Here is a 27430-nt window from a genome sequence, read left to right as displayed (position 1 = left end):
TTTCTATTTATTTATTTATTTATTTATTTTGGTTTTTCAAGACAGGGTTTCTCTGTATTGTTTTGGAGGCTGTCCTGGAACTCGCTCTGTAGACCAGGCTGGCCTCACTCACAGAGATCCACCTGCCTCTGCCTCTGCCTCTGCCTCCCGAGTGCTGCGATTAAAGGCATGCGCCACCAATGCCTGGCTCCTTGTATTATTCTTATCAGGTATCTTTCCAACAGAAAAAAACTAAGGAGAAGAAAACCTTAACTCTAGGAACAAGTTGTACACAGAAAGAAAAGTGATACAATAAAATACACCATTAAAATATAGAAATAGTGTCCATGCCTTAAGGTTATTCTAAGGACTAAGTGAATGATGTGCTGTTAAATGTAGCAGAGCACTTTTTAACGTGTTGGCTATCACAAAAATCAGCCATAAATAGCTCACATGATGTTAGGAGCCTAAATACTGTCTGTGCATTGATTAAATCAAGGTGAGAATTGCGTTGAGAGGATTAGGGTTGGTGAAAAGAGTGAATGTGTGCATGGAGTAGAGGTGGTGTAGTCACCAAATTCTCATCTTCCGTAAAGGAGGTTGAGAGGCTGTGTTAGACACAGGGATAAAAGTGGAAAAACTTAAAAATAGCACTTGAATATTGCTTACAAGCATGGAAGAAAATACTCAAGAAAAAACCAAAGGCCTGGAGTGGTGGCTCGCACCTTTAATCCCAGTGCTTGGAAAACAGAGGCAGACAGATCTCTGAATTTCAGGCCAGCCTGGGATGCAAAATGAGATGCTGTCCCAACAGAAACGAGACAGGAGTTGATGTCTGTGCAGAAAGTTGTAAGTAGTACTTACAAAGAACTACATCCTACAAGAGCATTCAATGGAAAACACAATTTAAAATTCAAGCCCCTCATGGAATCACATTGGACCCTGCCAATTTAAAGATTTGTTTTGCATTGGAAACATTATACCTTGAGAGAACCTCCGGAAGACTTAGACAGTGTGCTGTGTGTGAGAGTTTGGAGAAAGGCATCTCGGAAGTTACAGCGATCCCACGCTTGCCCTCCCGATGGTCACAGCCTGCCCGTCACCTCTACCAGAGTCCCAGCTCTCCCCTCCACTCTGCTTCTCCCCGGAGGAATGGCTTGAAACGGACAGTACCCACGCTCCGCTCACTGGAGCGGGTGCAGTCAAGGCTGCCCTTCAAAACCTGCTTCTTTCTTGCCCCTCTGACCCTCCTTTACCACGAGGCTTTTTGTGGGCACCGTGACGGTATAGGGGTTTCTTTAGTGTCCCTTCATGTTATTGAGGAAATTGGAGTTCCCTGTTGTGGGCTCTTAGTTTTATTAATAAAATAATTTAAAATGGACTTAGGAAGAAGCTGGAGGACTGTTTCATTAGAGTTAGAAAGGAGAACTATAGTAAGCAAGCGGAAATTCCCAGCAGTTGCAGAAAGCTCGGGGGCGATGGAGAAAGGAGTTGTGTCTTTAAATCAGGCATGGAGGTCAGCAAGCAGCTGTGGAAAGCTGTGAGGGGGAATTATGGGAGTGTCTTGAGAGCAGCTGAGAGAGCCAGGGTGTCAGGGAAGTACACCTAGTTCTTTAACAGTATCTGGAAAGGAGGTGAATTTTTTTTTTTTTGAACCAAAAGATCAGGCAGACTTAGCAGTACTGTGTGGTGATAGCACTTTAAGTAACTGCCTGCTTAACGTCTACCTCTGTAAACCTGGCCTGTCCCCAGAGTACAAGGCATTTAAAATAAACGTATTCGCTAGTCACTTTTAAATCATAGGTATGCGCTCACAGTTTTTACATGCCTAGGAGCCAGGTGTGTTGGTGGCTGTCTGTAGTCCCTGCACTGGCCAGGTAGAGGCAGCAGGATCAGAGGTTTCAGGTCAGCCTCAGTGGTATAGTGAGTCTGAGGCCACCATGGGACATATGACACCGTGTTTCCAAAACTGAAGCCATAAAAAGGTTGCCTTTGGGAATCAAGGCTGTACATTTATGTGCAAGGAGCTGGGTTTAGCTCCGGCACCACATTAACAGCAAAAGGAAAAGAGCTGCCTTTTGCCTGACGGCATTTTCTAAATCATTCACTAGTATTTCTCTTTTAATTTTTCAAGGTGTCCAGTAGAGTGGAGAAGGATTACAATGACCTTTTTGATGGAGATGACACAAGCAGTGCTGGCGATTTTCTAAATGACAACGCAGTTGAGATCCCTTCTTTTTCAAAAGGAATTGTAAACGATGACGATGACGACGATGACCTCATGCTGACTTCGGATCGTCTTAGACGGCGAAGTCACGTCTTGGGAGATGATGAAAACTCAGTTGGTATGAATTTGACTTGGCGTGTGCAATAATCCCCCTTGCTGATTAGTTTTCCAAATGTTATTAAACCTGTCAGATAGCTTGATTAGTGTTTAGAGCTACATTCTAAATCCTGTGTTTAAAAATTGTCAAATCAACCATCTAAGCCTTTCTAACAAGCTATAAGATAAGTTATACTCCAAACAAAAAGGAAATAATAGAGATTAACTCGATGAAATTGACAATAGAAAAGTTAGGGAGAGACTTGGCTCAGAGGATAGAGGCACTTATGTCCAGCCCTGTCACCTGAGTTTGATTCTCTGATGGCACAAGATGGCGAGAGAACTCACTTCCCAGTGTCATCCTCTGACCCCCACACATGGTCATGGCACGTGCACATCTGCACTCAAAGTCACAGAAGTAAAGAAGCAAAACTGGGCTAGGAGATGGCCCATCCGTCAGGTAAAAGTGCCTGCCTGTCCAGTCTCTGAGACCCACAAGGACTCGGGAACACTGTTACCGCCCAGCCATCTCTACAGCCCCAGAACTTTCAAGAAAATTATGATTTGTGTGTGTGCATGTCACAGCATACATGGAGTAGATCTCTCCCTCCTCCGAATCAAACTCAGGTTACCAGATTTGCAGAGCAAGCAGCTTTAATTACTTAGTCATTTCACTGGTCCATCCAGAACTTTCTAAAAAAAATAAATGGAAATTGATTTCTAAAAATCGAGAGTTCTTTTTTGTTTGTTTTTCAAGACGGGGTTTCTCTGTATTGCTTTGGATGCTGTCCTGGAACTCACAGAGATCCGCCTGCCTCTGCCTCCCAAAGGCTTGCGCCACCAATGCCCGGCGAAATCAAGAGGTTTTTTTTTTTTTTTTTTTTTGGTTTTTCGAGACAGGGTTTCTCTGTGGCTGGAGGCTGTCCTGGAACTCGCTCTGTAGACCAGGCTGGCCTCGAACTCACAGAGATCCGCCTGCCTCTGCCTCCCAAGTGCTGGGATTAAAGGCGTGCGCCACCAACGCCCGGCTCGAAATCAAGAGTGTATTCACTGTAGGTGGGTGGTAGCTGACAGTGCAGTGACTATTAAAGTTTGGTGTCATTGCCTAGATTGACATGAGGCACCATATGCTCTCTCCCAGGATTTTCTCATCAGCCCACCATTTCTTTAACATGTTGGAAGAGGCAAGTAGTATGTCAGCTGTTGCTAAGAAATGTATGGAACATCATTCTACTCTTCCTTAATGCTTTTGTTTTTCCAGATTGTTGATTTTATGGTTGTCTTGTGTTTCTTTGTACTGTAGATGCTCCAATGCTAAAAACTGATCTTCACAAAGAGGAAGGGGAAGATGACCAGGCAGACAGTATTCACAACCTCCCCCTTACAAAATCCCAAAGGCCATTCTATGATGGGCCCATGCCAACACCCCGACAAAAGCCGTTCCAGCCAAGTTCCACACCCTTGCATCTCTCTCACAGATTTATGGTAAGTCCACATCTACACCTAACTTTAAGTAATTCCTCAGCATTGTTTCCTCCCTACAGTTTATTTGATAGATTAAAAGTAATTTTAAAGACCTTGCTTAAGTGGTCTAGAGCATTTTGATTGATAAAATTTTATGGTTGGTTTATTTCATGGTTAACTAGAAATTTTAATCTTTTTCAATATTACTGATGAACATTTTGTTAATTCTGTTTTGCAAAATGAAATAACATAAAAATAGGACTATATATCTTATAATTCTTAATGGGATATTTCCAAACCTTATTTCTCAGAATCTCACTGAGTAGCCTAGAGCTTACTAAGTAGGTCAGGTTGACCTCAAATTTGTCTTTGCCTTCTGAATACTAGGATTATAGGTGTGTACCATCATGCTTGGCTATATTTTTTAATATAAAATATTATTTGCATATAAAACACTTGTTGGCAGATGTTTCTATAAGATAGCTGTTTTTCTTTTTGGTGTTTTGAGACAGTTTCTTTGTGTAACAATCCTGGCTGTCCTGAAACTCACTCTGCAGACTAGGCTGGCCTCAGACTCAGAGATCCACCTGCCTTTGCCTCCTGTGTGCTGGAATTAAAGGTGTGTGTATCCACTTCCTGGGGAGCTTGTTCTTTTTTAAAACTAGTATCTTAGGGGCTCAGTAGTTATGAGTACTGGCTAGATCAATTCTCCACACCCACGTGGCAGCTCACAACTGTCTATAATCCCAGTCCCAGTGAATCAAATACCCTCTTCTGGCCTCCACAGTGGTACATAGACATTACATGTAGATAAAACACCCACAAACAAACCTCATATCTTAGTATTTAAAACAAGATACAACACAGTGGGCATTAAGTATGTTTCTTGAACTGATGAATGGAACTATTAGCTTTTGCTTCAAGCTTGAAAGCTTGCAAAAGTTCAAGATGTTATTTATTATTTATTTGATGTTTTCCTTGCTGCAAATGTTTTTATTGAAGGCATAGTCTTGGCATACTTTTTTGTGTAAATACGAAGAATGGTGTTTAATAGTAAAACTTTATTGTTATTAAGAATTTACATCAAGCCGGTTGGTGGTAGTGCACAACTTTAATCTCAGCACTCAGGAGGCAGAGGCAGAGGGATCTTTGTGAGTTTGAGGCCATACATCTTAGTGTCAGCATTTTATTTATAGCTATGTTAACATTATGTTCTTCTGGCCTTGGTGGCACCAGACGTGCACATGATGCATATATGTATGTACGTACATACATACATATATACATACATGAAGAACAATCATGCACATTAAAAAGAAAGACAGACAGAATAGGGCCAAGTGTGAGCCTATAGTGTACATCAGTGAAAGATAAACTTCCCAAATGGTATCAGTTTATGTTGTTTACAGTTTACATATTTATCCTATAACAAAGTAGTTATTTGAACAGAAAAATCTGTTGCATTTACATCTTTATGTGTGTAGAAACTCAACGTCTGAGGTATTTGCTTTAAGAATTTAATGGTTGAAGTGCTCTTTCAATTGTATTACTTATGTAATTATTGTTGTTCTTAATGTATTTTTAGTTTATTTTTTTACATTCCAATCCCAGTTCCCCCTTCCTCTTCTCCTCCTACTCCCCCTCTCTCCACCCCACCTCCCCTCCCATCTAATCCCTAGAGTAGACTCCCCTAGGAAGTCTACTAAATCTGTCCCATCATCTGATTGAGGCGGGACCAAGGCCCTTCTCCACCTCCACACCCCTGTGTCTAGGCTGGGCAAGGTGTCTCTCCATATAGAATGGGCTCCACTAAGTCAGTTTGTACATTAGTGTTAGATCTTGGACCCACTGCCAGTGGCCTCATATATTGTCCCAGCCTCACCATTGTCACCTATATTAAGGGAGTGTAGTTCAGTCTTATGCAGGTTCCCATTTGTCAGGCCTGAGTCGGTGATCTCTCACTAGCTCAGGTCAGCTGATTCTGTGGGTTTCTCCATCATGCTCTTGACTCCTTTGTTCATATAATTGCCCTTCCATCACCTCAATTGTACTCCAGGAGCTTGGCCCATTGGTTAGTTGTGGATTTCTGCATCTGCTTCTATCTGTTTCTGAAAGAGGGTTCTAGCTTCTCTGGGGTTTTGGATTTTAGGCTGGGTATCTTTTGCTTTATGTCTAATATCCACTTATGAGTGAGGTACATACTATATTTGTTTTTCTTGGTCTGGGTTGCTTTATTCAGATAGCTTTTTCTAGTTCTGTTAATTTGCCTGCAAATTTTAGGATGTCATTGTTTCTTACCACTGAGTAGTACTCCATTGGGTACATATATATATTTTCTGTATCCATTCTTCAGTTGAGGGGCATCTAGGTTGTTTCCAAGTTCTGTTTATTTTTAACATAGTTGAGCAAATGTCCTTGTGGTATGAATGTGCCTCCTTTGGGTATGTGCCCAAGTGGTATTGCAGGGTCTTGAGGTACTTGAGGTAGATTGATTCCTAATTTTCTGAGAAATTCCCATACTGACTTCCACATTGGCTGTACAAGTTTGCACTCCCACCAACAATAGAGAAGTGTTCCCCTTTCTCCACATCCTCTCCAGCATAAGCTGTCATTGGTGTTTTTGATCTTAGCCATTCTGATTGGTGTAAGATGGAATCTCAGAGTGGCTTTGATTTGTATTTCCCTGATGGCTAAGGATATTGAGCATTTCCTTAAGTTTCTTTCTGCCATTTGAGATTCTTCTGTTGAGAATTCTGTTTATATCTGTACTGTATTTTTTTAAATTGGATTACTTGGTAGTTTGATGGCTGGTTTCTTGAGTTTTTTGTATATTTGGAAATCAGCCCTCTGTCAGATGTAGGGTTGGTAAAGATCTTTTCCCATTCTGTCTTGTTGACTGTGTTCTTTGCTTTATGGAAGCTTCTCAGTTTCAGGAGGTCCCATTTATTAATTGCTGCTCTCAGTGTCTGTGCTGCTGGTATTCTATTTAGGAAGTGGTCTCCTGTGTCTATGTGTTCAAGTGTATTTCCCACTTTTTCTTCTATGAGGTTCAGTGTGGTTGGATTTACATTGAGGTCTTTGATCCATTTAGACTTGAGTTTTTTGCATGGCGATAGATATGGATCTATTTGCATTCTTCTACATGTCCACAGCCAGTTATACCAGCACTATTTGTTGAATATTTTTCTTTTTTCCATTTTATATTTTTAGCTTCTTTGTAAAAAATTGGGTGTTCATAGGTGTGTAAGTTGGTATCAGTGTCTTTGGTTTGATTCCATTAGTTCATCTGTCTGTTTTTATGCCAATTACTTATGTAATTCTTAAAGTGTTAAACATTCTATTTATTAATACGTTATGTGACTTTTTATAAAGAAAAGATAATCATTATAGCTCTGACATTACCACTGCTTTCTGAAACTATGCTGAATTAGATAAAATAATTCTAAGTACAGACCGAATGAATTATGGTGTTATCAGTGCTCTTGTAGTATGATACTGGGAGTTTCTGTTTTTCTTACTTGATCTTACATACTTGTAGGTGTGGAACTCTGTTGGGATCATTCGCTGCTATAACGATGATCAGGACAGCGCCATAGATGTGGAGTTCCATGACACCTCCATTCACCATGCAACGCACCTATCTAACACTTGCAATTACACAATGGGAACTCTTTCCCATGAAGCTGTTTTGTTGGCATGTGAAAGCACTGATGAGTTAGCAAGGTACTTAGCAGGAATCTGGCATTATTGAACTATTGATCAAATTGTGTCTTTGGTACTACAGAGTACAAGAAACTAGAATTGGGTGTAATTGCCAGTACAGCTCAGAATATGTTTTGCTGTATTTGTATCCTCACTACATCTTCTGCATATGAAAATGATTTAATTTATAGTACAATAGAGATGAGATTACATTTTCTGTTGTTACTGCTATTACTGTAACATTCATAGAACATTCAGAAAATGAAAGATTCCTTCATTCCCTTGAAAATTCCCTTTAGGATTCCCCCAGAATTAATAATTTGATATGTGTGCTTGACATTTTTATATGAATCCTCATTTAAAAATTTAGTTTATTGTGGTATAATTTATATATAAGTAACCATGCTTCATGTTGATGAGTTGACAGATTTGTATATACTGTGAGTAAATACTAAGGATATTTTTGTATTATCTGAAAAAATTTCATATTATAATTAATTCAGTCCTAGTCTTGGATAATCCCTGGCCTCAGTATTTTTTGTTTGTTTGTTTTGCCATAGATTAGATTTGAAATCTTCCTTTGAAAAATAAGATTTTACATCCAAATATAACATTTATCATGTTTTTCTTTTTGCTTATTGGATTGTGGACTAGTTTACATGGTTTGATAGGTAGACAGATATCCTTTTTGTTCTTCTTGGACATATATCACAGCTCTGTATATTTCCTTTTTATTTTAAAATTAGTAGTCAGAGTCAGTATTTCTTCTGATATCAAATTCATGTGCTACCTGCATTCCAAATGCATAGAGAAAAGACTGGAAATGCATCAACTTTTAGCAGTGTTAATAGTTTTACTGATGATATCTGATTGCTTTTTCTTTTTAGGGGTGGAGGGTTTTGGTTTTTCAAGACAGGGTTTCTCTGTTTAATAGCCCTAGCTGTCCTGGAACTAGCTCTGTAGACCAGGCTGGCTTTGGACTCACAGAGATCCACCTTCCTCTCCCTCATGAGAGCTGGGATTAAAGACATGCAGCTGTATGTGACATTTTTATATGTAACTAATCATGATGCCAAAGTTTATTTTTCTGTTTTATTACTACAGTTGATTTTAAAGAAATAATCATGAAATCCTGACTCAGAAGGAAAAATCGCATATAAAAATTCAGTTATTTTGTCTTGTTTTATTTTATTTTGTTTTTTAGCAAGCTTCATTGCCTGCACTTCAGTTCTTGGGATTCAAGCAAAGAGTGGATAGTGGATATGCCTCAGGATGAGGATATTGAAGCGATATGTCTCGGGCAGGGGTGGGCGGCTGCTGCTACTACCGCCTTGCTCGTCCGATTATTTACTGTTGGAGGTGTTCAGAGAGAAGTCTTCTGCCTTCCTGGGCCAGTGGTCTCGATGGCTGGACACGGAGAGCAGCTTTGCATTCTTTACCACAGAGGTAGGTTTTCCCTGTCTTAGGACACTGTAACTTGAGTAAAATGGGAACTACTTGAACTGTTTTGGTTGTCAGCCTAGCCATTAAAGGCTGAGCTGTCTCTCCAGCCCCTACTTGAGCTCTTTTGTTATGATGCCTTTTTGTTTCGGATTGTATGCCTCCTTTTACATTTACTTAGTATTTTCATCACTACAGTCTTAGAATTTAGAAAATGCTGCTGTATCACTAAGCAAGGACAATGAGGATGCTCCATTTATAGACTATTATTACAGAGGGAATTCCAAGGTAAAATCTGATTTTTACATGTATAAAGTTATCTTTTGGGCCGGGCGTTGGTGGCGCACGCCTTTAATCCCAGCACTTGGGAGGCAGAGGCAGGCGGATCACTGTGAGTTCGAGACCAGCCTGGTCTACCGAGTGAGTTCCAGGACAGGCTCCAAAACAATACAGAGAAGCCCTGTCTCGGAAAAAAAAAAAAAAGTTATCTTTTGGCAGGAATGTTTTCAGTGTAAGTACCTCAGAAATAGCCTACACCTGCTAGTGTGTAGGAAAACAGCTGTGAGGGTGGCTTTTCAGAAGCTCGGCCCTCCCTGACCTGAGTTTTACCCTTATTCCCTCCCCTAGCCCCTTATTGAGGTTAGTGGTTAAGGCCCTTAGTTTGTTTGGTTTTAAGCACTCCGGGGAAAATACTGTCTTCTTGGCTCCTGTGACATCCTTTTTAACTTCTCACAGGCCACTCTTCTTCCTTTTGGCTCCTCCTGGTATGTTAACTTCATCTTCCCTGGTCCTCTCTTGCAGTCTGTTGACAGTGTAGATGCAATAAAAAATAGATTCTCTCCAGGCCGTGGTGGCGCACGCCCTTTAATCATATAGCACTTGGGATTGAGTTCCAGGACTTCGAAGGCTACACAGAGACTCTGTCTCAAAAAATAAACAGATTCTCCATTGTCACTTGGTATATATCTGTAAGTGTAACTGAAGGTTTCGTGAAAAATATTTACCCTTTGATTTCACCTTTTAAGAATGCTATTTGGCAATACAGAGAAACCCTGTCTCAAAAAACCAAAAAAAAAAAAAGGAATGCTATTTGGTATTCCAAATTGATATCATGACTCATATACAGTTGGGAAGCCAGGTGTGGTGGTGCATACGTTTAATTCCAGCGCCTGGGAGGTAGAGGCAGATAGATTTCCTACTTTCAAGGCTACCCTAGTCTACATAAAAGATCAGTCAGGTGTAGGGGTGTGTGTGTGTGTGTGTGTGTGTGTGTGTGTGTGTGTGTGTGTGTGTGTGTCTGGACAGTCAGACCCTGTCTCCAAACAAAGAAAAACGCCACCCCAGAACATCTTGAGAAAGATGTGTATTTAGATATGTGTGGCCCTGTCTTCTAAATTGGCATGCCAGCCCTGTCTTATACCTTGTCTCTGGACTTCCATATTCAGTTGCTCGTTTGAAATCTGTGGGTTGTGTTTTAATTGGCCTTTCAAACTCATCTTGGCCGTATAAGTGAAACCTTAACTTTTTTTTTCTTACGAACTTTCTGCTTGAACAGTTTGGTCACCTCAGTAATTAGCCTATTAATAGTTCATATTAACAAATGCTCAAGCCACACAACCACAAGCCCCATAAACTCCTTCAGTATAGTCAGAGCACTTTTTGTTCGGTGGAGTAGTCCATTCCAAGTCTGCTTCATTTCATATCATAAACTAACATGCCGGCTCTATGTCATATTGCATCACGGGTCATAATCATCTCCGCTAGTCTTAACGTTTGTGTGTTATAGTCTGTTTGCTGCATAGCTGCTCGGATGAGTTTTGGTTTTTCAAGACAGAGTTTCTCTGTATTGTTTTGGAGGCTGTCCTGGAACTCGCTCTGTAGACCAGGCTGGCCTCAAACTCACTTTAGTCCCAGCCTCCCGAGTGCTGGGACTAAAGGCGTTCGCCACCAATGCCTGACTCAGATGATCTTTTAAAAGTGTAGATCTCCTGCCTTTTCTGATTAAAATTATCTAACTTCCTTTCATTTTTATAATAGCAACCAAACTACTTGCCACAATAAGGTGTTTTACTGGTCCTACGTGATCTGAGCTTTCTTCAACCTCATGCCTTCCGGTGTCTTCCAGGCCACGTTGTGGTCATACTGGCCACTGTATCCCATGAACTCCTTATCCTTATGTGTGTCTTAGGACCTCTCCACTGTCTGCTCCTGTGTCACTGTCTCCCTTTTTAGATAGGAGCCCACATAAGGTGTTATATAACTGAATGGCAGCCACAAAAAATTTAGCGGTAAAAGGCTTCTAGATGCAATCATAAATCAATTCAGAGTGAAGTGTGCAGTGAGTTCCTGGGGTCGGATAAGCTTGTGTTTGTTGGTGTGACTTCACTGGGCTCTGAGTGCACACTCTGCGCGCTTGGAGCTATGTGTGCCATCCCACCCCTGAGAACCAGAGAACACCACCTCAAGCACCCTGACTAAAATGTATATGTATTGTGAACAGTGGCTGCTGTACGGGAAGTCTTCTACTCTTTAGTCATTGGAAACAAAGATGGTATTTTTCTACCATCATTCCTCAAATAAGTATCTTTGGATTCAGCTGTGTCGGGATGCTTGGTTGTAAAACTTGCTACTTTAGTTTTCATAAAAAATGGTGAATGGAGCCAGGCAATGGTGGCATACACCTTTATTCCCAGCTCTCAGGAGGCAAAGGCGGGTGGATCTCTGTGAGTTGAGGCCAGCCTGGTCTACAGAGTGAATTTTGGGTTGGGATTAGGACAGAGTGTTTAGCCATTTCTGAATGGCCCTATTTTAGTTTCTTTTCCTGTTACTGTGATAAAGTACTGAATAATCTCTGGTGCCTGATACATATGTGCATTTTTCTAGGTACAGGGTTTGATGGCGATCAGTGCCTTGGAGTCCAGCTGCTAGAGTTGGGGCAAAAGAAAAAACAGGTTTTGCATGGCGACCCTCTTCCTCTTACAAGGAAATCCTACCTTACATGGCTGGGGTTTTCTGCTGAAGGCAAGATGATTTTCTTTCTTTAAATAAAGACATTTCAAGGAGAAAATAATGGTATTATTTTAGTCTTAATTTATTTAAAAATAGTGTTTATGTTTAAAGTTTTACATTTTAGCGTGACATGGAAACTACAGTTGTTATGCAGAATAGTGACTGTTATCCTGGTGAGAATCCTGGTGAGAGACCTACAAAGGAAGTTATATTTGTATTATTGTTTTAATTTAATTATGTATATGTGTGTCCCCACAGAGTCCAGAAGAGGACATTGGATTGCCTGGAGCTATAGTTATAGGTGGTTGTGAGCCACCTCTGTGTGTTCTGGGAACCAAACTATAGTCCTCTGTAAGAGTAGCAAGGGCTCTTAACCACTCAGCCATTTCTCCAGCTCTGGAAAACAGTATTTTTTAGTATTTACTTGTTCTATAGCAAATAGAAGCTACAGATCATCGATAGAATTATGTCTTTTCTAGTAAATTCTATACATAAGTTAGGGAGTTTCTAAAATTGCGTTTAATCTATGTGTGGCTCTTGAAATGTGGCCAGTCTGAATTGAGATATGCTATAAATATAGACTACTGAATCTTAAAGATTCGTAAGTAAAAGAGGAATATAAAAAAAATCTCAAATTCATTTACATTGACTACATACATGTTAAGTCATAATATTTTGACCATATTGGATTAAATGCTAGACTTTCTTGTTTAAAAGTACTACAATAAACCCCAGAGAACCTAGGTAACAAAGAGGAACCTAAGAAAGTCATACATGGGTCTGTCTAGGAAAGGGAAAAAGACAAGATCCCCTGAGTAATTTGGAAGCATGGGGGACAAGAGGGAGGGGAGTAGGGGAAAAAAATGTATAGGTCAATTAGCATAAAAGGCAAAAGAAAGAAAGAAAAAACCCAAAGACCCAATTAGATTATGTAAACTGGAATTAAATGTACAAAAAGAAGTACTACAGTAGGATTAAAAGTTACATTTGTGGATCACTTGATCTTCCTCTAGGACAGTCTCATTACTGACCTGCTTACAGCAGTTTATGACAGGTTCTTTGAATAGTGCCTTATTTGAACATCTGCTAACTCTTGAGGGCTTAAATATAGCTTAATGGGGATGTATGTCCTTCATTGACTGCTTGGTTTACTTGAAAACCTTGGCTCATCTTTACTATATCAGCCATTTCTGTTGGAATGCTGTTGGTTATTTATGCCTGAATATTACTGCCGTTGAGTAGCCTCCATTTCTATAGCTTTTTCTTTTTCCAAGTGCCAGCCAGGTCTAGCACCAGTGAAAAATGGTGACAGACAACAAAAGGGGTAATTCATACCTTCTGAGGAGGGACAGTAGGTGGGCAACAGTGATGGTCACTCTTTTCCTAAGAATTGCTTGCCTGGGAGCTTTTGAGAGAGCAGTTAATAAGACCATTGAAGAAAAGAGGCATAAAAACAGTACCAAAGCATTACCATAGAGGAAGTACTGGTCATTGTACCATCTTTCTTAACCAGAAGACTTAAGATAGATGTTTAAACTTTTAAACAAGTTTAATTGACTTTAAAATAATTGCTGTTATGTTCCAGCAGAGGGCATATTTTCACTGAAGCTGTTTTGTTGTTCCTGTTTTTTAGAATAAATTTTAGTCAGATTCAGTTTTCTTTTCTTTTTTTTTTTTTTTTTTTCTTTCTTCAGTTGGGTCTGTATGGTATTGAAATTTTGCAGAAAGCAACCCTGAATTATCTCCCCCACTTTTTGCTTTTGAAATAGGAGTTGAATCCTTGGTATGTGTTTCTGAAGGTTTATTAAATAATACATAGCTGTATTTTCAAGCGATTCCTTTGTTGTTGGTTATTTAGGTACTCCCTGTTATGTGGATTCTGAAGGCTGTGTTCGAATGCTTAACAGAGGGCTTGGGAACACATGGACTCCTGTATGTAACATAAGAGAACACTGCAAGGGAAAATCTGATCACTACTGGGTGGTTGGTCTCCATGAAAATCCCCAGCAGCTAAGGTGAGCCATCACAAAGTGTAGACAGTTGATTGATTAGGGGGAAGAGACTGAGGTAAGATCTTGCTGTAAAACTGAGTCTGGCCTCTAACTCAGGCAGTCCTCCCTGCTCCCTTTCCTGAGTGCTGGGATTGACATTTGTGTCTGACTCCAGCTTCCTCTTTGGTTGAGACTCTGTAAGTATATTTATTTGCTTTTCATCTTCTGCCAGCTGATGAAGGGAAAATTAAAATGTGGTCTATCTGTATTATTGGGCTGTAGAAAGTTGTAGCCCACTGATACATACTTATAATGTGAATGAACCTTGAAAACATTATGCTAAGTAAAAGAAACCAGATCCTAAAGGATTATATATTGTTTTATTCCATTTATAGCAGTATCCAGAATAGGGTGTCTCTAGAGATAGGATAAGGTAACAGGAATTCCTGTATTCTATTCCTGGCATCTCTAGGCAGATTGTGAGACAAGCGCAGGAGTGTAGGGGAGGTAGCAGTTTGCTGTGGGTATTTGAGAAGAGAAAATGTAGTCTTTTTAGACAATGCGAAAGAATTCAGTAGAACACCGTAAAGGTTTTAATGCTTATTTCCATGTTTGCCTAGAATTTGCAGAGTCCCATTGTTGATAATATTTAGTATTATAAACTATTTTAGTTGGCTGGGGATATGACCTAGTCGTAATGCTTGCTTAATATGCAGGAGGCCCTGCGTTTCATCCTTAGTCGAGGGGAAAACACTCTCCTTATTTTTTAAAGAAAAGGCTGGGCATGGTGGCATAGCACTCAGGAGGCAGAAGCTGCTAGATCTCCAAGTTTGAGGTGAGTTTGGTCTTCAAAGCAAGTTACAGGCCAGCCAGGGTTACGTAATGAGATCCTGTGTTTTGTTTTGTTTTGTTTTGTTTTTGAGACTATAGTAGTTAACTTTTTAATTAGTGTTAGAATATATGGTTGTCCTCAGAAATTTCTTGTATTTCCATTTCTAGACATAAAGCTATTTAGTAGTTTGAGTTAAAGAACTCACATTACATCTTAATGGGGGTTATGGTTTGAACTCATATGGAATTTTGGTAGCTCCTCTAGTGTTTGCCAAAGTTAAATGATTCATCTTGTTACTGAAGTTTCATCTTATTATCTGAGGCAGTGTCTGATATGTAGACCAGGCTGGCCTAGAACCCAGAGAGCCACCTATTTTGCCTCTGTAGTGCTAAGACTAAAGATATGCGTTCACAACTGTAGCTCTAGCTCCAGGGATCCAATACAGTCTTGTAGCCTCCTTGGCACCTTGTATGCTTGCACAAATCCACACTCAGCCATACTCCTAATTAAGAATACAAGTTTTTAATTTAAAAATTATTTTGGTTTTCTTGAAACTGAATCTCATGTAGCCCAAACTGTAATCACGAATAGCCTCGCACCCCTGACTTCCACTGCCCTGGGCGCTATTGGAGGTCTGTGCTACCACATTTAGGATAGCCGACCCAGTACACATTTGAAACACTGGCATGCTAAGACGTCTGTGCTACCACATTTAGGATAGCCGACCCAGTACACTTTGAAACACTGGCATGCTAAGATGTCTGCTTACGTGCGGGAGCAGTGGCGCCACCATTGATAGCTCTTGTTGCTCTTACAGAGAACCTGCATCCGATTCCACCGCTCACTCCCAGGGTGGTTCACAGCCATCCATAACTCCAGTTCCAGGGGACCCCTCTCCTGAACTCCATGGGCACTGGGTATGAGTGTGGTGCATATAATACTCACACATACCAAATAAATAAATCTTTAAAAAAAAAGCAGTTAAGCCAGTGGTGGTGGCAGTGCTGTGTTTAATCCCAGCAATTAAAAGTCTGCTTATGAAAAATGTATTTCTACCAGGTGTCGTGGATTGGAGGAGAAATGAGGCTTCAGGGCCAGCCTGGGCTGTGTATTGTGGCTGTGGCTCAAAAATGAAGGAAGAAGAAAATGAAATTCTATTTAGTTTTGTGCATTGGGAGAGGATATTTTCATACTTTCCTTGGTTTTATTCTAATAAAAGATATTTTTTTCAGAGGTTGGAAACTGCTGCTCAGTCATTGCTGCTGCGGCTTCCTCCTCTCTTCCTCTTCCTCCTCTCCCTCCTCTCTTCTTCCTCCTCCTCCTCTTCTTCCTTTTCTTTTCTTTTCTTTTTTTTTTTTTTTTTTGAGAACTTGTTAAGGATTTGAGCTGACTGGCTTCAAACTCATGATCTTTATGCCTCAGCCTCCCAAGTGATGAGAGGACAGCTGTGTACCACCATGCCTGCCTGCCTGTTTCTTTACACTCATTTAGGGACGGTTGTTTTCCTTTGTGTGGGGAGGTAGCTGAAGACCAGGGAAGAAACCCTACAACTTTCTTCAGTAGGCTGCTTCTGTGCTTAATGAATCTTACCTGCCCTGGCTAACAGGAAAGTTCACTAAAACTTCCCAAGGCTTCGGTTTGCTCTTGGTGTTTGTGGTAAAGATAGTCTGGGCTTCGTCACTCTGGAAAGGCAGTTTGGTGTCAAGGTCCACAGCTCAGTCTCTCAGTCATGAAGCCTGCTGTGTAGACAGGTCATACTGTTTAGACTTTGTGCCTTGTCCTCAACGCTTGGACAGAAAGTGCCTGTCTCAGAATTGCTAGAAAGATGGAATGATTTTATAAGTAAAGTGTACTTGGAACAGTCCGAGTCACCAAGTGAGTGTCCATCGAATGTTAGCTGATAAAAATTATTCATCCACCCATCTATCTGTCTGTCTGTCTATCTATCTATCTTTTGAGACTGTGTAGTTCTAACTGTCCTGGAACTCGCTCTGTAGACCAGACTGCCTTGAACTCACAGAGATCCGCCTGCCTCTGCCTCTGCCTCCAAGTTCTGGGATTAAAGGCGTGTGCCACCATTGCCACCACCAGGCCTGCTCTTTAGTTTTTAAAAACCGATTCTTTAATGAACCTGAAAGTAAATCTGCTTTTCTTTTTTATCGTATGTGTGTGAATGCCATGTGGCATGCTCCTACGTCATACTCTGTCATGATCTCTATAAAACCATAAAAGAGAAAAAATAAGAGTATATGTTGTAACATAACTTTAAAACCACATTTGTGGATTTTTTTTTCTTTGTTTGGGTTTTGTTTTTGAGACAGGGTTTCTCTGCATTGCAGCTCTGGCTGTCCTGGAACTCACTTTGTGGTTCAGGCTGGCCTCAAACTCACAGAGATTTACCTGCCTGCCTCCTGAGTCCTAGAATTAAGGGCATGTGTTGCCACCACCCAGCTCATATTTGTGTTTTTATTGTACTGCCACACAATAAAGGAGAGTTCACCTCTGGTGACAAAGGGGCATATATCATGTGAATGAACCGCATTTGTGAGTGTGACTGCTTCTTAGTTTCCATAGTGGGCATTTAGTAATACTACGATTGGTTATAAAACATTTGTAATTTACAGGCCTATCAGAATAGTATTACTGTTCATAGTTCCTAGGCCGTGAAAGTTTTTTTTATTTTAGTGGTTTTTATGGTACTTTACAAAGTATTTAAGGTGGGACTTTTTTCACGGACAGGTGCATCCCTTGTAAAGGTTCCCGATTCCCTCCCACCCTTCCACGTCCCGCTGTGGCCATACTCTCCTTTAAGCTTCCTTATTGTCAGACTGCGACAGAGAAAGGCCAAATGGAGGTATGTGGATGTCTTGATACTCTGAATTTGATAGTAAGTACCTGTGACACAGAAGGTTTTGCGTCATCACAGAGGCCAGTGTTGAGTAAATCTACACTGTAATTAAATAATGCAGTAGGGCACTGCTCACTGCTTGTGATCCCGAGGCCACCTGATGTGGTTGCTGTCACAGCTTCCAGGGCTCACTGCTAATGACTGGGAGGGCCTTACCAGGGATGGACCCGCCCTGCGAGGGTCATGTAAGCCTGCTGCCCTCTGACCATAAACTCACCTTGCTCTAGACCTAGCCCCACTGTCGTAAAAGCCATTTGAGATCTTGCAGTTAGTTATTCTAATTAGGAAGCAAGTCGACTACAGAATAGTATACCGAGTTCTCTAAGGACTAATATAGGAGATAAAAATATTATGCACATAGACACATTTTTTCAAAGACTAGAACATAAAGCCAAACTATTGAAATTAAAGGTGTAAAATAAGCTTATATAGAAAGGGTTTCAGAAAATATTTTAAAGCTGACATCTTTAAGATGTACCTAATACTTGTGGGATACTAAGGGGATATTAGTTTTATGCACTTTGATCCATTTTTGCAGGAACAATATTGGCATTCAGTCCTGTTTCACAACTACCTTGATTACTTGGCTAAAAATGGTTATGATTATGAGGAGAACATTAAAAATCAGGCGGTAAAAGAACAGCAAGAACTTTTGATGAAAATGCTTGCGGTGAGTAAAATGTGCTGAAAAAATTAGTGTTTAATTATTTTCTTAGGTAGAAACAGGGTTTCTCTATATAGCCCTGGCTGTAGATCAGTTCAACCGCAGACTGAGTGAGCAAAGGTGTGAGTCACCACGCACAGCCCTAGGTGGAATTTCTTAAAGATAAATAAATAAACACTGAATTCTATCATCTAGGATTCATAGATTTTTATCTTTTCCCTTAAAGTTTCTCTCTCCCACTTGATGACATAGTTAAAACATTTGAGATTTTTCCCTGTAGTTAAGGCCATAAGTGGAGAGAGAGCAGGCTTTCCTGGAGCAGGGCTCCAGCAGGTGCTGCAGGTGACTTGCATGTCTGAGCCCTTGTGACTCCTGCTTGTCGTCTAACCACAGAATTAGGTGTGGACTGTTCTCGATCTCCAGGGTTGTATGGTTTGAAGAATGTCCTTAGGCATTTGGGTTTCCCAGCCTTTTGTCCTCACCAGTGACCGGGTTTGGTGCTTGGGTTCTTCACTACGGTTAGTTTTGGAGTCTCTTCGGGTTTGTTATCCTCGCTTCATGTTTGTTTTTTGAAAACAATGTGATCCCATATCTCTCCACCGGATGTGCACTGTTGACCTCTGAGGGAAGTGACGGTTAGTTAGATCATTCTCGCCACTGCCCTCTTGAGTCAGAGTTCCACCTTGATTAGGAATGCTACTCTGAACTTGCCAGACCAGCAGTCCAAGGAGGCTCAGGTGAATATGTAGAGCTTCCTGCTCATAGGTCAGGTGTGTAACTCACAAAATGCTCCTGCACCCTGAGTTCTGAGAGTCCTGGTTCCTTCAGGGGCAGGACACATTTTGAGTTGTTATGTACTGAGTTTTCAGGATTCAAACCAAAAAGAAGAACCAGTATTCTCTAAGATGTAGTAAATGAATGTTGTTTCTCTTCTTCTTCTTCCTTTCTAATATTTATTTTTACTTCATATGTATGAGTATTTGCCTGTTTGTGTGTATATGCACCATGTGAGTCCCTGATGGTCACAAAGGCCAGAAGATGGCATTAAGTTCTCTGGAGTTCCAGAGAGTTAGGGGCCCCTGTGGGTGTCAGGAATATAACCCAAGCTCTCTTTCAGAGAGCAAGTGTTCTTTGAAAGGACTGGAATTGACACAAGACACCACAAGACCAAGCTCTCATCACCTAGATTTATTTGCCCCAAAGTGTCAAAGGGCAAGGAATAAGAGACAAAGACAGGAGACAGGGTGAGGGAGAAGGGTGTTTGTGCTATCCAGAGGACTGCCTGTGGCCCATAGTCAAACGGCAGTTTACAAAGGGAAACCGTGTTAGGATATGTTGGTTTGTTTTGATAGCTGGATCTTGGTAGTCAGCCTCAGGAGGAGGAAGTGGCCAAATAAGGGAGTGGACCTTGGTGGCAGCTTTAGGAATGTAATCTGTGATTTGGCCATGAGGAGGGAAGGGGCAAGGCCTGCCAGAGCCATGTTTGCCTACTGGGACCCGTCACTCGTGCTACTGAGCCATCCCTCCTGCCCCACAACACCCTTCATTTTATATTGCAGGCATAAAAAGCTGTACACATGTGTTGAAGATCATAGGCATACATGAAATCTTAAGGATGTTTACTTCTCTCATCCAGATCCCCTTAATGGCATTTGTTTGTCAGTTGTGAGCAAAGTAATAACTGGTTGTTTTAATTCACTTTTTAAAATTCCCTGCCCCAGTGTGATTCAGTGGTAGCTGGAGAACCGCATTTCAGTTTTGCACAGCCGCCTATTCATGCATTTAACATCTGAAAATATGTCATGTCTCATTGAATCTAGTCCTCTTTGTAAATGCACCATTATTTTATTTATTAGGCCGCTAAAAAATACTGCCAGCCAAGCCAGCCCACCATTAATATGATACTTTTCAATTTTGTCATGTAAAAATGTGCATTTTAGAAGCAGTGAGATAGTGCGCCCAGAGACTCTTTTGTTTTTTAAGTTTGACCTACCGTGATTTGATTTTGATTTCCCCCTGTGATTAGCTTTCTTGTAAACTGGAACGAGAATTTCGCTGTGTGGAACTTGCCAGTCTAATGACTCAAAATGCTGTGAACTTAGCCATTAAATATGCTTCTCGCTCTCGGAAATTAATATTGGCTCAAAAACTTAGTGACCTCGCTGCAGAAAAGGCAGCTGAATCGGAAGAAGCACAGACAGAAGAAGAGAAAGAAGAGGATTTCAGAATAAAGCTGAATGCCGGGTAAAAGAGCAACAGCTATTTGAATTTTACCTTACTGTCCTAAATGTGAAATTGGTCTTGCGTTTGTTCCTTGTGGAGTAATACTATTATCCATCAGTTACAGTCACACTGCTACAGAATGGAGTCAGCCACGGGCCAGAAACCAAGTTGAAGAAGACACTGAGGACAGAGAAGAGACTGTTCCAGAAGAAAAACCGGAGCCACACAACCACGGTGAGACATGTTTTCAAGCACTGAAAGATAAGGAGGCCCAACAGGTGATGGCGCTTACCATGCCATGCTGGCAGCCTGAGTGCCACCTCCAGAGAACACCGAAAGGTAGAGAGAGCGGCTCTGCAAAGTCATCCTGATCTCCCTGTGCACAAAGTGCCATCCCCCAACAACGAGAGAGAGAGAGAGAGAGAGAGAGAGAGAGAGAGAGAGAGAGAGAGAGAGAGAGAGAGAGAGAGAGAGAGAGAGAGAGAGAGAGAGAGAGAGAGAGAGAGAGAATTCCTGTACTTTTTGAAGGTATCTCTGCTGTCTAGGTGTTGAATATCAAGGATGACTTCATTTTCCTCACTTATCCATTGTGTTGTTTTAATTTTATAGGGCAGAACTTACTTCAAAGTGCAAATTCCCCTGATATGCCAGCTCTTAAATCAGGTGAGAAATATATGTAAGCTTGGAGCATATAACAATGGCCTAATCCAGTCAGAAGAGGACAGGTACCAGAGGATGTCCTCGTGGAGGGCTGACAGCAGACACTGGAGATGAGTCAGCCAGCAGGGGAGTGGTGGACGGGAGCAGGGGCAGAGGAGACAGTATGTGTGAAGACTGCAGAAGCAGACTCTGTGAGGCACAGAGAGCAGTTCCGTAGGCCTTGGAGGGATGGGCAGCAGGCAAATGATCAAAATCTTCATTTTAAGTTCCCCGGGAGGCTGCTGTACGTTCTAAGCAGAACATAATCATCATACATGATATACTGAGGAGGGTTGGCCATAAGACTCCTGGAGCAGCCCAAGTGAGACCCGAATAGTTTGGGTTGGGAAAGAGTAGTGATAGAAAAGGTAGCATTGTTGAGGTACTTCTAAGGTGGAAGATGGTTCAGAGTGAAGAACAACAGTGTGGCATCAGAAACAGATTTATTACCATTAGCTAAGTAGGTCACATAGTTAGGCATCTGCTTCGAAAACTGTTGAAATAAATCTGAAACCATTGGCATAAGTAGAACAGTTTATACCTTGGGCACAGGTGAGCATGCATTAGAGTTTGCAAAACAAAAAGAAACAGCCTCAGTTGAGGGAATTTCCAGCACTAAAACATTGAGTACAGGAGAGAGGGGAAGCATGGGGGGGGGGAGAGGGAGAGAGCCACTGGTCCAGGGAGGAGAAGAATCCAGTATATGAAAAACCATTGAGAGGTCAAATAAAGGAGCAGAAAGTAGCCATCACATTTGGTTACCTAGAAATGGGTTGGGGGCTTTAGCTGTCGTGTAGGCGGGCTAGACTATGCCGCTGTGTGGAGAGATGTATGGCCAAGGAGGAAATGAGAGTAGTGATGTCCGAGGCTTTTGAAGGAGTTGTAAGAGAAGATGGTAGTTGGAAGTGTAAAGAGTTTGCTTTGTTTTGTTTTTGAGAGAGGCAAATAAAGGGAAAATGTCAGAAGATGCGGAAAGGGGCATCACTAGTTGTTTCCTTGACAGGAGGGTGTGGTTGTCCACATTCAAGGGATTACTAACCTTAGCACCATGTTGTATGGTCACAGTGTGTTTCACAGCAGCAAACTGGAAGAAGGAAAGGCCATCTGTATTTATTAATTGTACTAAGGTCACACGTGGGTTGGGTGTGCCAGCCCACACCTTCAGTACTGGCACTGGAGAGGCAGAGGCAGAGGGGATCGCTATAAGCTTGAGGCCAGTCACGCCGACTTAGTGAGACTCTTGTCTCCAACAACAAAAAAAGTTGCACAGTACCTTTGTTCTCATATAGTACAAACTAAAAATATTCTATTTAGTATTGTGAAAGTTAGAAGTTATCTTTCAAAAACAAGCAAACAAACAAAACACTATTGAGAGTTTTCTCCTTGTTAATAGGTGCGGTTTTCTCTAGCAGCCAAGGACGGGTAAACCCCTTCAAGGTAACCAATGACGTTTTCTGTTTGGATAGTATCATTAAAGGTGTCTCCAGATGGCCTCCTTAGACTCTGGGGGTTAGAGACAGACCACTGCAGTAATCCCCATCTAGGCCTTCCTCCTTCACTCCGAGAACGGCTCCCTGTTTGTCTGTGGGTGTGGTATTTGAGAGAATATTCTCCAGTCTCAATCTAGGTTGTATTCCATGAATTCATTTCCAAAAAGGATACCACAGCGGGGTTCTTTCCTTCTTCATACAATGTGCTCTTTTCTCTTCAGGTGCTAGTCAATTCCAAAGAACCAGCTGTGTCGATGAGTTCCACACGCTCAACTAATATTTTAGACAATATGAACAAATCATCCAGGAAGTCCACCCCTCTTAATCGAGCAGCAAATAACGAAAAATCCCCAGTCATAAAGCCTCTCGTCCCCAAGCCAAAGTCTAAGCAGGTACTGCTTTGGTGGCTTGTGCACTCTGTGCTGGGGTTGATGCGGTGTCAGTGTATGCAGTCCAGAGTTAGCTCCAGAATGCCCTTTTAAGTGTGTGTGTGTCCAGACGCACACATCTGTTTGTTTTCATAGGCATCTGCAGCATCCTATTTCCAGAAAAGAACTCCACAGGCCGATAAGCCTGAAGAAGTCAAAGAAAACCCTAAAAATCCATCGTCTGAAACTCCAGCTGTGTGCCTTCAAAACTCTGAAAACCAAAGGTCAGTATACAAAGAAGTCTGAAGATGCAGCGTCCCAGCCAGGTGTGATGGCTTATCCCTTTAGTCCTAGCATTTGAGAGGCAGAGGCAAGCAGATCTCTGAGAGTTCAAGGCCAGTCAGGTGTACAAAGTGAGTTCCAGGACAGCCAGAGCTAATAGTGAGATTTTTGTTTCAAAATTAGTTAATTAAAAATAACATTTTAATTGTAAATACCTCTGACATTCAGGCTAATCATTTAGGATCTAGTCGGCTCAGCGTAGGGAGAGGCAGTATAGCTGGCCGGTGGACTAAACTTGGGATTCCGGTGTTAGACTGCTGAACTGTTCATTTTTGGATCCTACTTAGTCTGTGATCTCTCTCAGGATCAGTTGCCTGGTTAATTCATTGAGATAGTAATTATTTCCATATCATAGGGTTTTGCTATAAGGTAATTCACATAAAGCATTTAAGATGCGTGGCAGCAAGTGCTGAGAAACTTAAGTATTTCCATTCAACTTTCTGATGACCTAGACAGTTTATGCAGAAGGCATAATAGAATCCAGTCAAATTTACAAGTCTGCTTTGTCCATGGCTTCCCCAGTGATGGTGCAGGAAGAGCCCAGGTCAGCGGTGAGTGGGTGAGGTGGCGGAAGGGCTGAGGAGAAAGCAGGGCTTCAGACAGCTGCTTTGCTAAATGCAAGCCTGCCAATGACAGCTGGAGAAATCCTCAGGCCAGACAGCGCAGAGAGCCTATAAACACACAAGAGCTGAACATGCAGTTTGTGTTTCTGCACTAACAGGTGTAAGGGAAAGTGATGCGTCTGGCTGATCCTGCAGAGGATTCTCCAGCTTGCTGATCCACAGTGTGCAGGCTGTTGAAAGTAATATGGATATTACTAACTAGTATAGTTGTGTCTCCCTTACTTCGTATGAGTCTTGAAAGGCTAATGGTTAGTTACTAATTCCAAAGGTCATGTGACACTTTAAATAGTCTATTTCTTGTAAATTTTTTCACATAACTACTATTTTAGGCCGAAGACTGGGTTCCAGATGTGGCTGGAAGAAAACAGAAGTCATATTTTGTGTGACAATCCTGACCTTTCAGATGAAGCAGACATAATAAAAGAGGGGATGGTTCGATTTAGAGTATTGTCCGCTGAAGAAAGGAAGGTAAGGATTTCCCAATTTAAAAAGCACACCTTTAATCCCAGCACTCTGGAGGCAGAGGCAGGCGGATCTCTGTGAGTTCGAGGCCATCCTGGTCTACAAAGCGAGTTCCAGGAAAGCCTCCAAAACAATACAGAGAAACCCTGCCTTGAAAAACCAAAAAAAAAAAAAGTTCTTATAAAAATTGAATGCATCAGCAAAGTAGGATCTATTGTGTATTTTTAACTTGATTGTTTGGAGTTTTGCTATTGAGCTTTCAATGTTGCTTAAATGTTATGGAGATCCATCCCTTGCTCAGATGGCTAGTTTGCAAGTACTTTCTTCCAAAGAATAAGTAATCTACCTCTGTCAACATTTAGAACCTTTAATGATAAAGTTAAAATTCAAGTGCTAATTACTGTTCTGTGTACAAGAACATTACCCATGGAAGTAAATAGACTGTTTTCATCCTATTTTTTCCTTCCTGCATAAAAATCTCTTCACCCCTCTGTTTTACAAAGGCATGGACCAACAAGGCCAAGGGAGAGATTACCAGCGATGGAGCTGAAGCAAAGAAGCGAAAACTTGAGGTGCGTGAGGCGGAGAACCAGGAAGAAGCAGCAAAGGAGAATACGGATGTGTCTAAAAAGCGCAAAGTGTCAGCTCTTCCCACCAGTCAGAGGCTGTCGGCTTTCGCATTTAAGCAAGAATAAAGGAAGGGGAGGGTCAGGAAACATTGAAACTTGGCTTTTGGTTGGCTCTGGACTTGATTTAGTCTTCAGGGAAGGTATTACTATACTCGTGTGAGTTTAGAGCTGGTGTAGTGAGCAGGGGTGCAGCTCGGTGGTGGAGGGCTTGCCTACCATGCACAAGGCCCTGGGTTCCATCTTTATTGCCACAAAAGCCAGAAAAGTAAATAGCGATTTGCTGTATTAGAAACAACATAGGAGCTGTCTGTGCAGACTTGCCTTCCCCAGACAGAAGGGTCATGATTGCAGTTGCTACCAGAGACACCATCATGTCCCCAGGGGTGCCAGTTTTACTGTTTCTTATCGTTAAAAATCATTAAAAGCCTCGATCTTAAGACCTCTGCACATTATAGTACCTTCTAAGGTTTCCTCCTTCTGTTTATGTTTCATAGTAGAAGTGTCATGGTTGTTGGCTTCCCGAGTTAATTCTTTTGGTTTTTACGAGACAGGGTTTCTCTGTTTTTGAGGCTGTTGGTACAGCCCAGCCTTGAACTCACAGAGACCCGCCTGCCTCTGCCTCCCGAGTGCTGGGATTAAAGGCGTGCACCACCACTGCCCGGCTCCGAGTGAATTATTATAGACTGTCTTGTCAACTTGGTCTCAGGACTGTGGCTTTTAATGTGGGCACCAGTGTGTAAATAATCTTGTAAATGAGATATGTTATTTAGTGTGTCTGGAAACTTTTTTCATCTATGGCTTCCTGTTATGTTTGTACAGCCTGGGTCTTTTAAATAAATAAAACTTTCTCATTTGTACGTTGCTTGATACAGTGTTAACATCGAATTTCCATGTCCCACACTCTGCCACATCATTTGTGGGGTAGAGAGAGGCGAAAGGCCTTTCTTAGAGATTGTGGCTGTGTGAGCATCCATGCTTATGCTTATCCTTATCAGCAGCAGCAGGGTTCTGCTGAGTGAGTCTTTGAAAACTCGATAAGACTAGTTAGAGGAAAAGGAAGTGTCTAACTGCTCTTTTCAGCAGCCACGGTTGAATTATTTTGTACCCTGAGGTGGTGCGCGTGCGTAGGTTAATATGCTACATCTTAGATATCAGTCCTAGCCTCCACTTTGTTGTCTGCAGTGGCCTATGTGCTTCTGGGGATTCTCCTGCCTCACAGCCAGGGATAGTGCATAGGTTGAAAGGACACAGAGCCTGGGAAATCAATTTGAGACCAGTCAGGCCTATATAGTGAGACCCTATCTCAAAAAAATCCCAGGACTACATACTAAGACACCGTCTCAAACAAGCAAGCAAACCACAGAAAGGCAAAAGAACAAGACACAGATCAAGTCCAGACTGCTGCCTGCCAGTCCTCTGCCTCCCCCTCCCGCATACAAACTTTGTGAACAACTTGGTCTCAAACATAATTAGCTGCCACATGGATGCTGGGAATTGAACCCGGGTCCACTGGAAGAGCAGCCAGTGCTCTTAACTGCTGAGCCATCTCTCCAGCTTCAGGGGACTCTATTCTTATGTATATGACCCTGTAGTAAGGAACTAACTGGCTCTCATAAAGTGTTTAATGTAAATTCGTGTTCCATGTAGGAAATGACAAAAAAGAAAACTAGCTATTTTAAAACACAAGCCTAGAATTCAAAGTGTGTCTGTGCCACAGAAGGCAGAAGGTGTGGCCGATCTTATTCTCCTTAATTTGTGATGATATTCTACAGTGAAGGAGCATAGACAGAAAGTAAACGACAGTATAAAACAGCCAGCAAAACCAGTAATTAGAAAACAAATCTCTGGTGAGAATGGCAAAAACAGAAAAGAAAAAAATAACACAGAAATGATCTATGAATGAGAAGGAGAGCATTAGCTGCAAATGGTGCAGGTATGAAAACGGCCGGGGATGCTGTCAACTTGGCAAGGCTACAAGTGGTACTCAAACGTCAATCTGTTGTGAAGGTACTTCACGGAGCATGCGAAGAGACCGCAGTAAGTAAGGGAGAATGTTCTAGAAAATGGGAAGGGGCTCGTTAGGTCACCGAGGAAGAAGGAATTACAAGGGTGGATATCGTCATCTCATGACCACTATTTCCAACCTCCTGCCCTGTGGACTCAGGATCTCACACCTGCGCTACAGTCAGGCGGGCATGGTGCTGGGGCAGAGGTTGGGAGCTCACATCTCGATCCACAAGCACTAGGCAGAGAGAGCTAACTGGGAGTCTTTTGAAAGTTCA

The 27430-nt window shown here is 41.7% G+C and overlaps 1 protein-coding gene across 1 annotated transcript in view; it reads left to right on the top strand.

The window, feature by feature from the left end:
- The window catches only part of Wdhd1 (WD repeat and HMG-box DNA binding protein 1), a 39784-nt gene extending 13779 nt beyond the window's left edge, over window positions 1-26005 (top strand). Inside the window, exons 10-25 of the mRNA XM_005085806.4 lie at window positions 2114-2324; window positions 3606-3787; window positions 7305-7489; window positions 8673-8914; window positions 11792-11929; window positions 13776-13932; window positions 17480-17594; window positions 18187-18318; window positions 20339-20556; window positions 20654-20769; window positions 21145-21198; window positions 22628-22671; window positions 22946-23116; window positions 23249-23376; window positions 24387-24525; window positions 25023-26005. Of these exons, the coding sequence (XP_005085863.1) occupies window positions 2114-2324; window positions 3606-3787; window positions 7305-7489; window positions 8673-8914; window positions 11792-11929; window positions 13776-13932; window positions 17480-17594; window positions 18187-18318; window positions 20339-20556; window positions 20654-20769; window positions 21145-21198; window positions 22628-22671; window positions 22946-23116; window positions 23249-23376; window positions 24387-24525; window positions 25023-25214 (2424 nt within the window). The 3' untranslated portion in view covers window positions 25215-26005. The remainder of the gene's footprint in view (window positions 1-2113; window positions 2325-3605; window positions 3788-7304; window positions 7490-8672; window positions 8915-11791; window positions 11930-13775; window positions 13933-17479; window positions 17595-18186; window positions 18319-20338; window positions 20557-20653; window positions 20770-21144; window positions 21199-22627; window positions 22672-22945; window positions 23117-23248; window positions 23377-24386; window positions 24526-25022) is intronic.
- The last annotated feature ends 1425 nt before the right edge of the window (window positions 26006-27430 follow it).

This window comes from Mesocricetus auratus, unplaced genomic scaffold (assembly GCF_017639785.1).
Source record: "Mesocricetus auratus isolate SY011 unplaced genomic scaffold, BCM_Maur_2.0 Super-Scaffold_100048, whole genome shotgun sequence".
In the NCBI taxonomy this organism is placed as follows: domain Eukaryota; kingdom Metazoa; phylum Chordata; class Mammalia; order Rodentia; family Cricetidae; genus Mesocricetus; species Mesocricetus auratus.
Note: the sequence above shows the minus strand (reverse complement) of the source record. Positions and strands in the feature narration are given on the sequence as shown.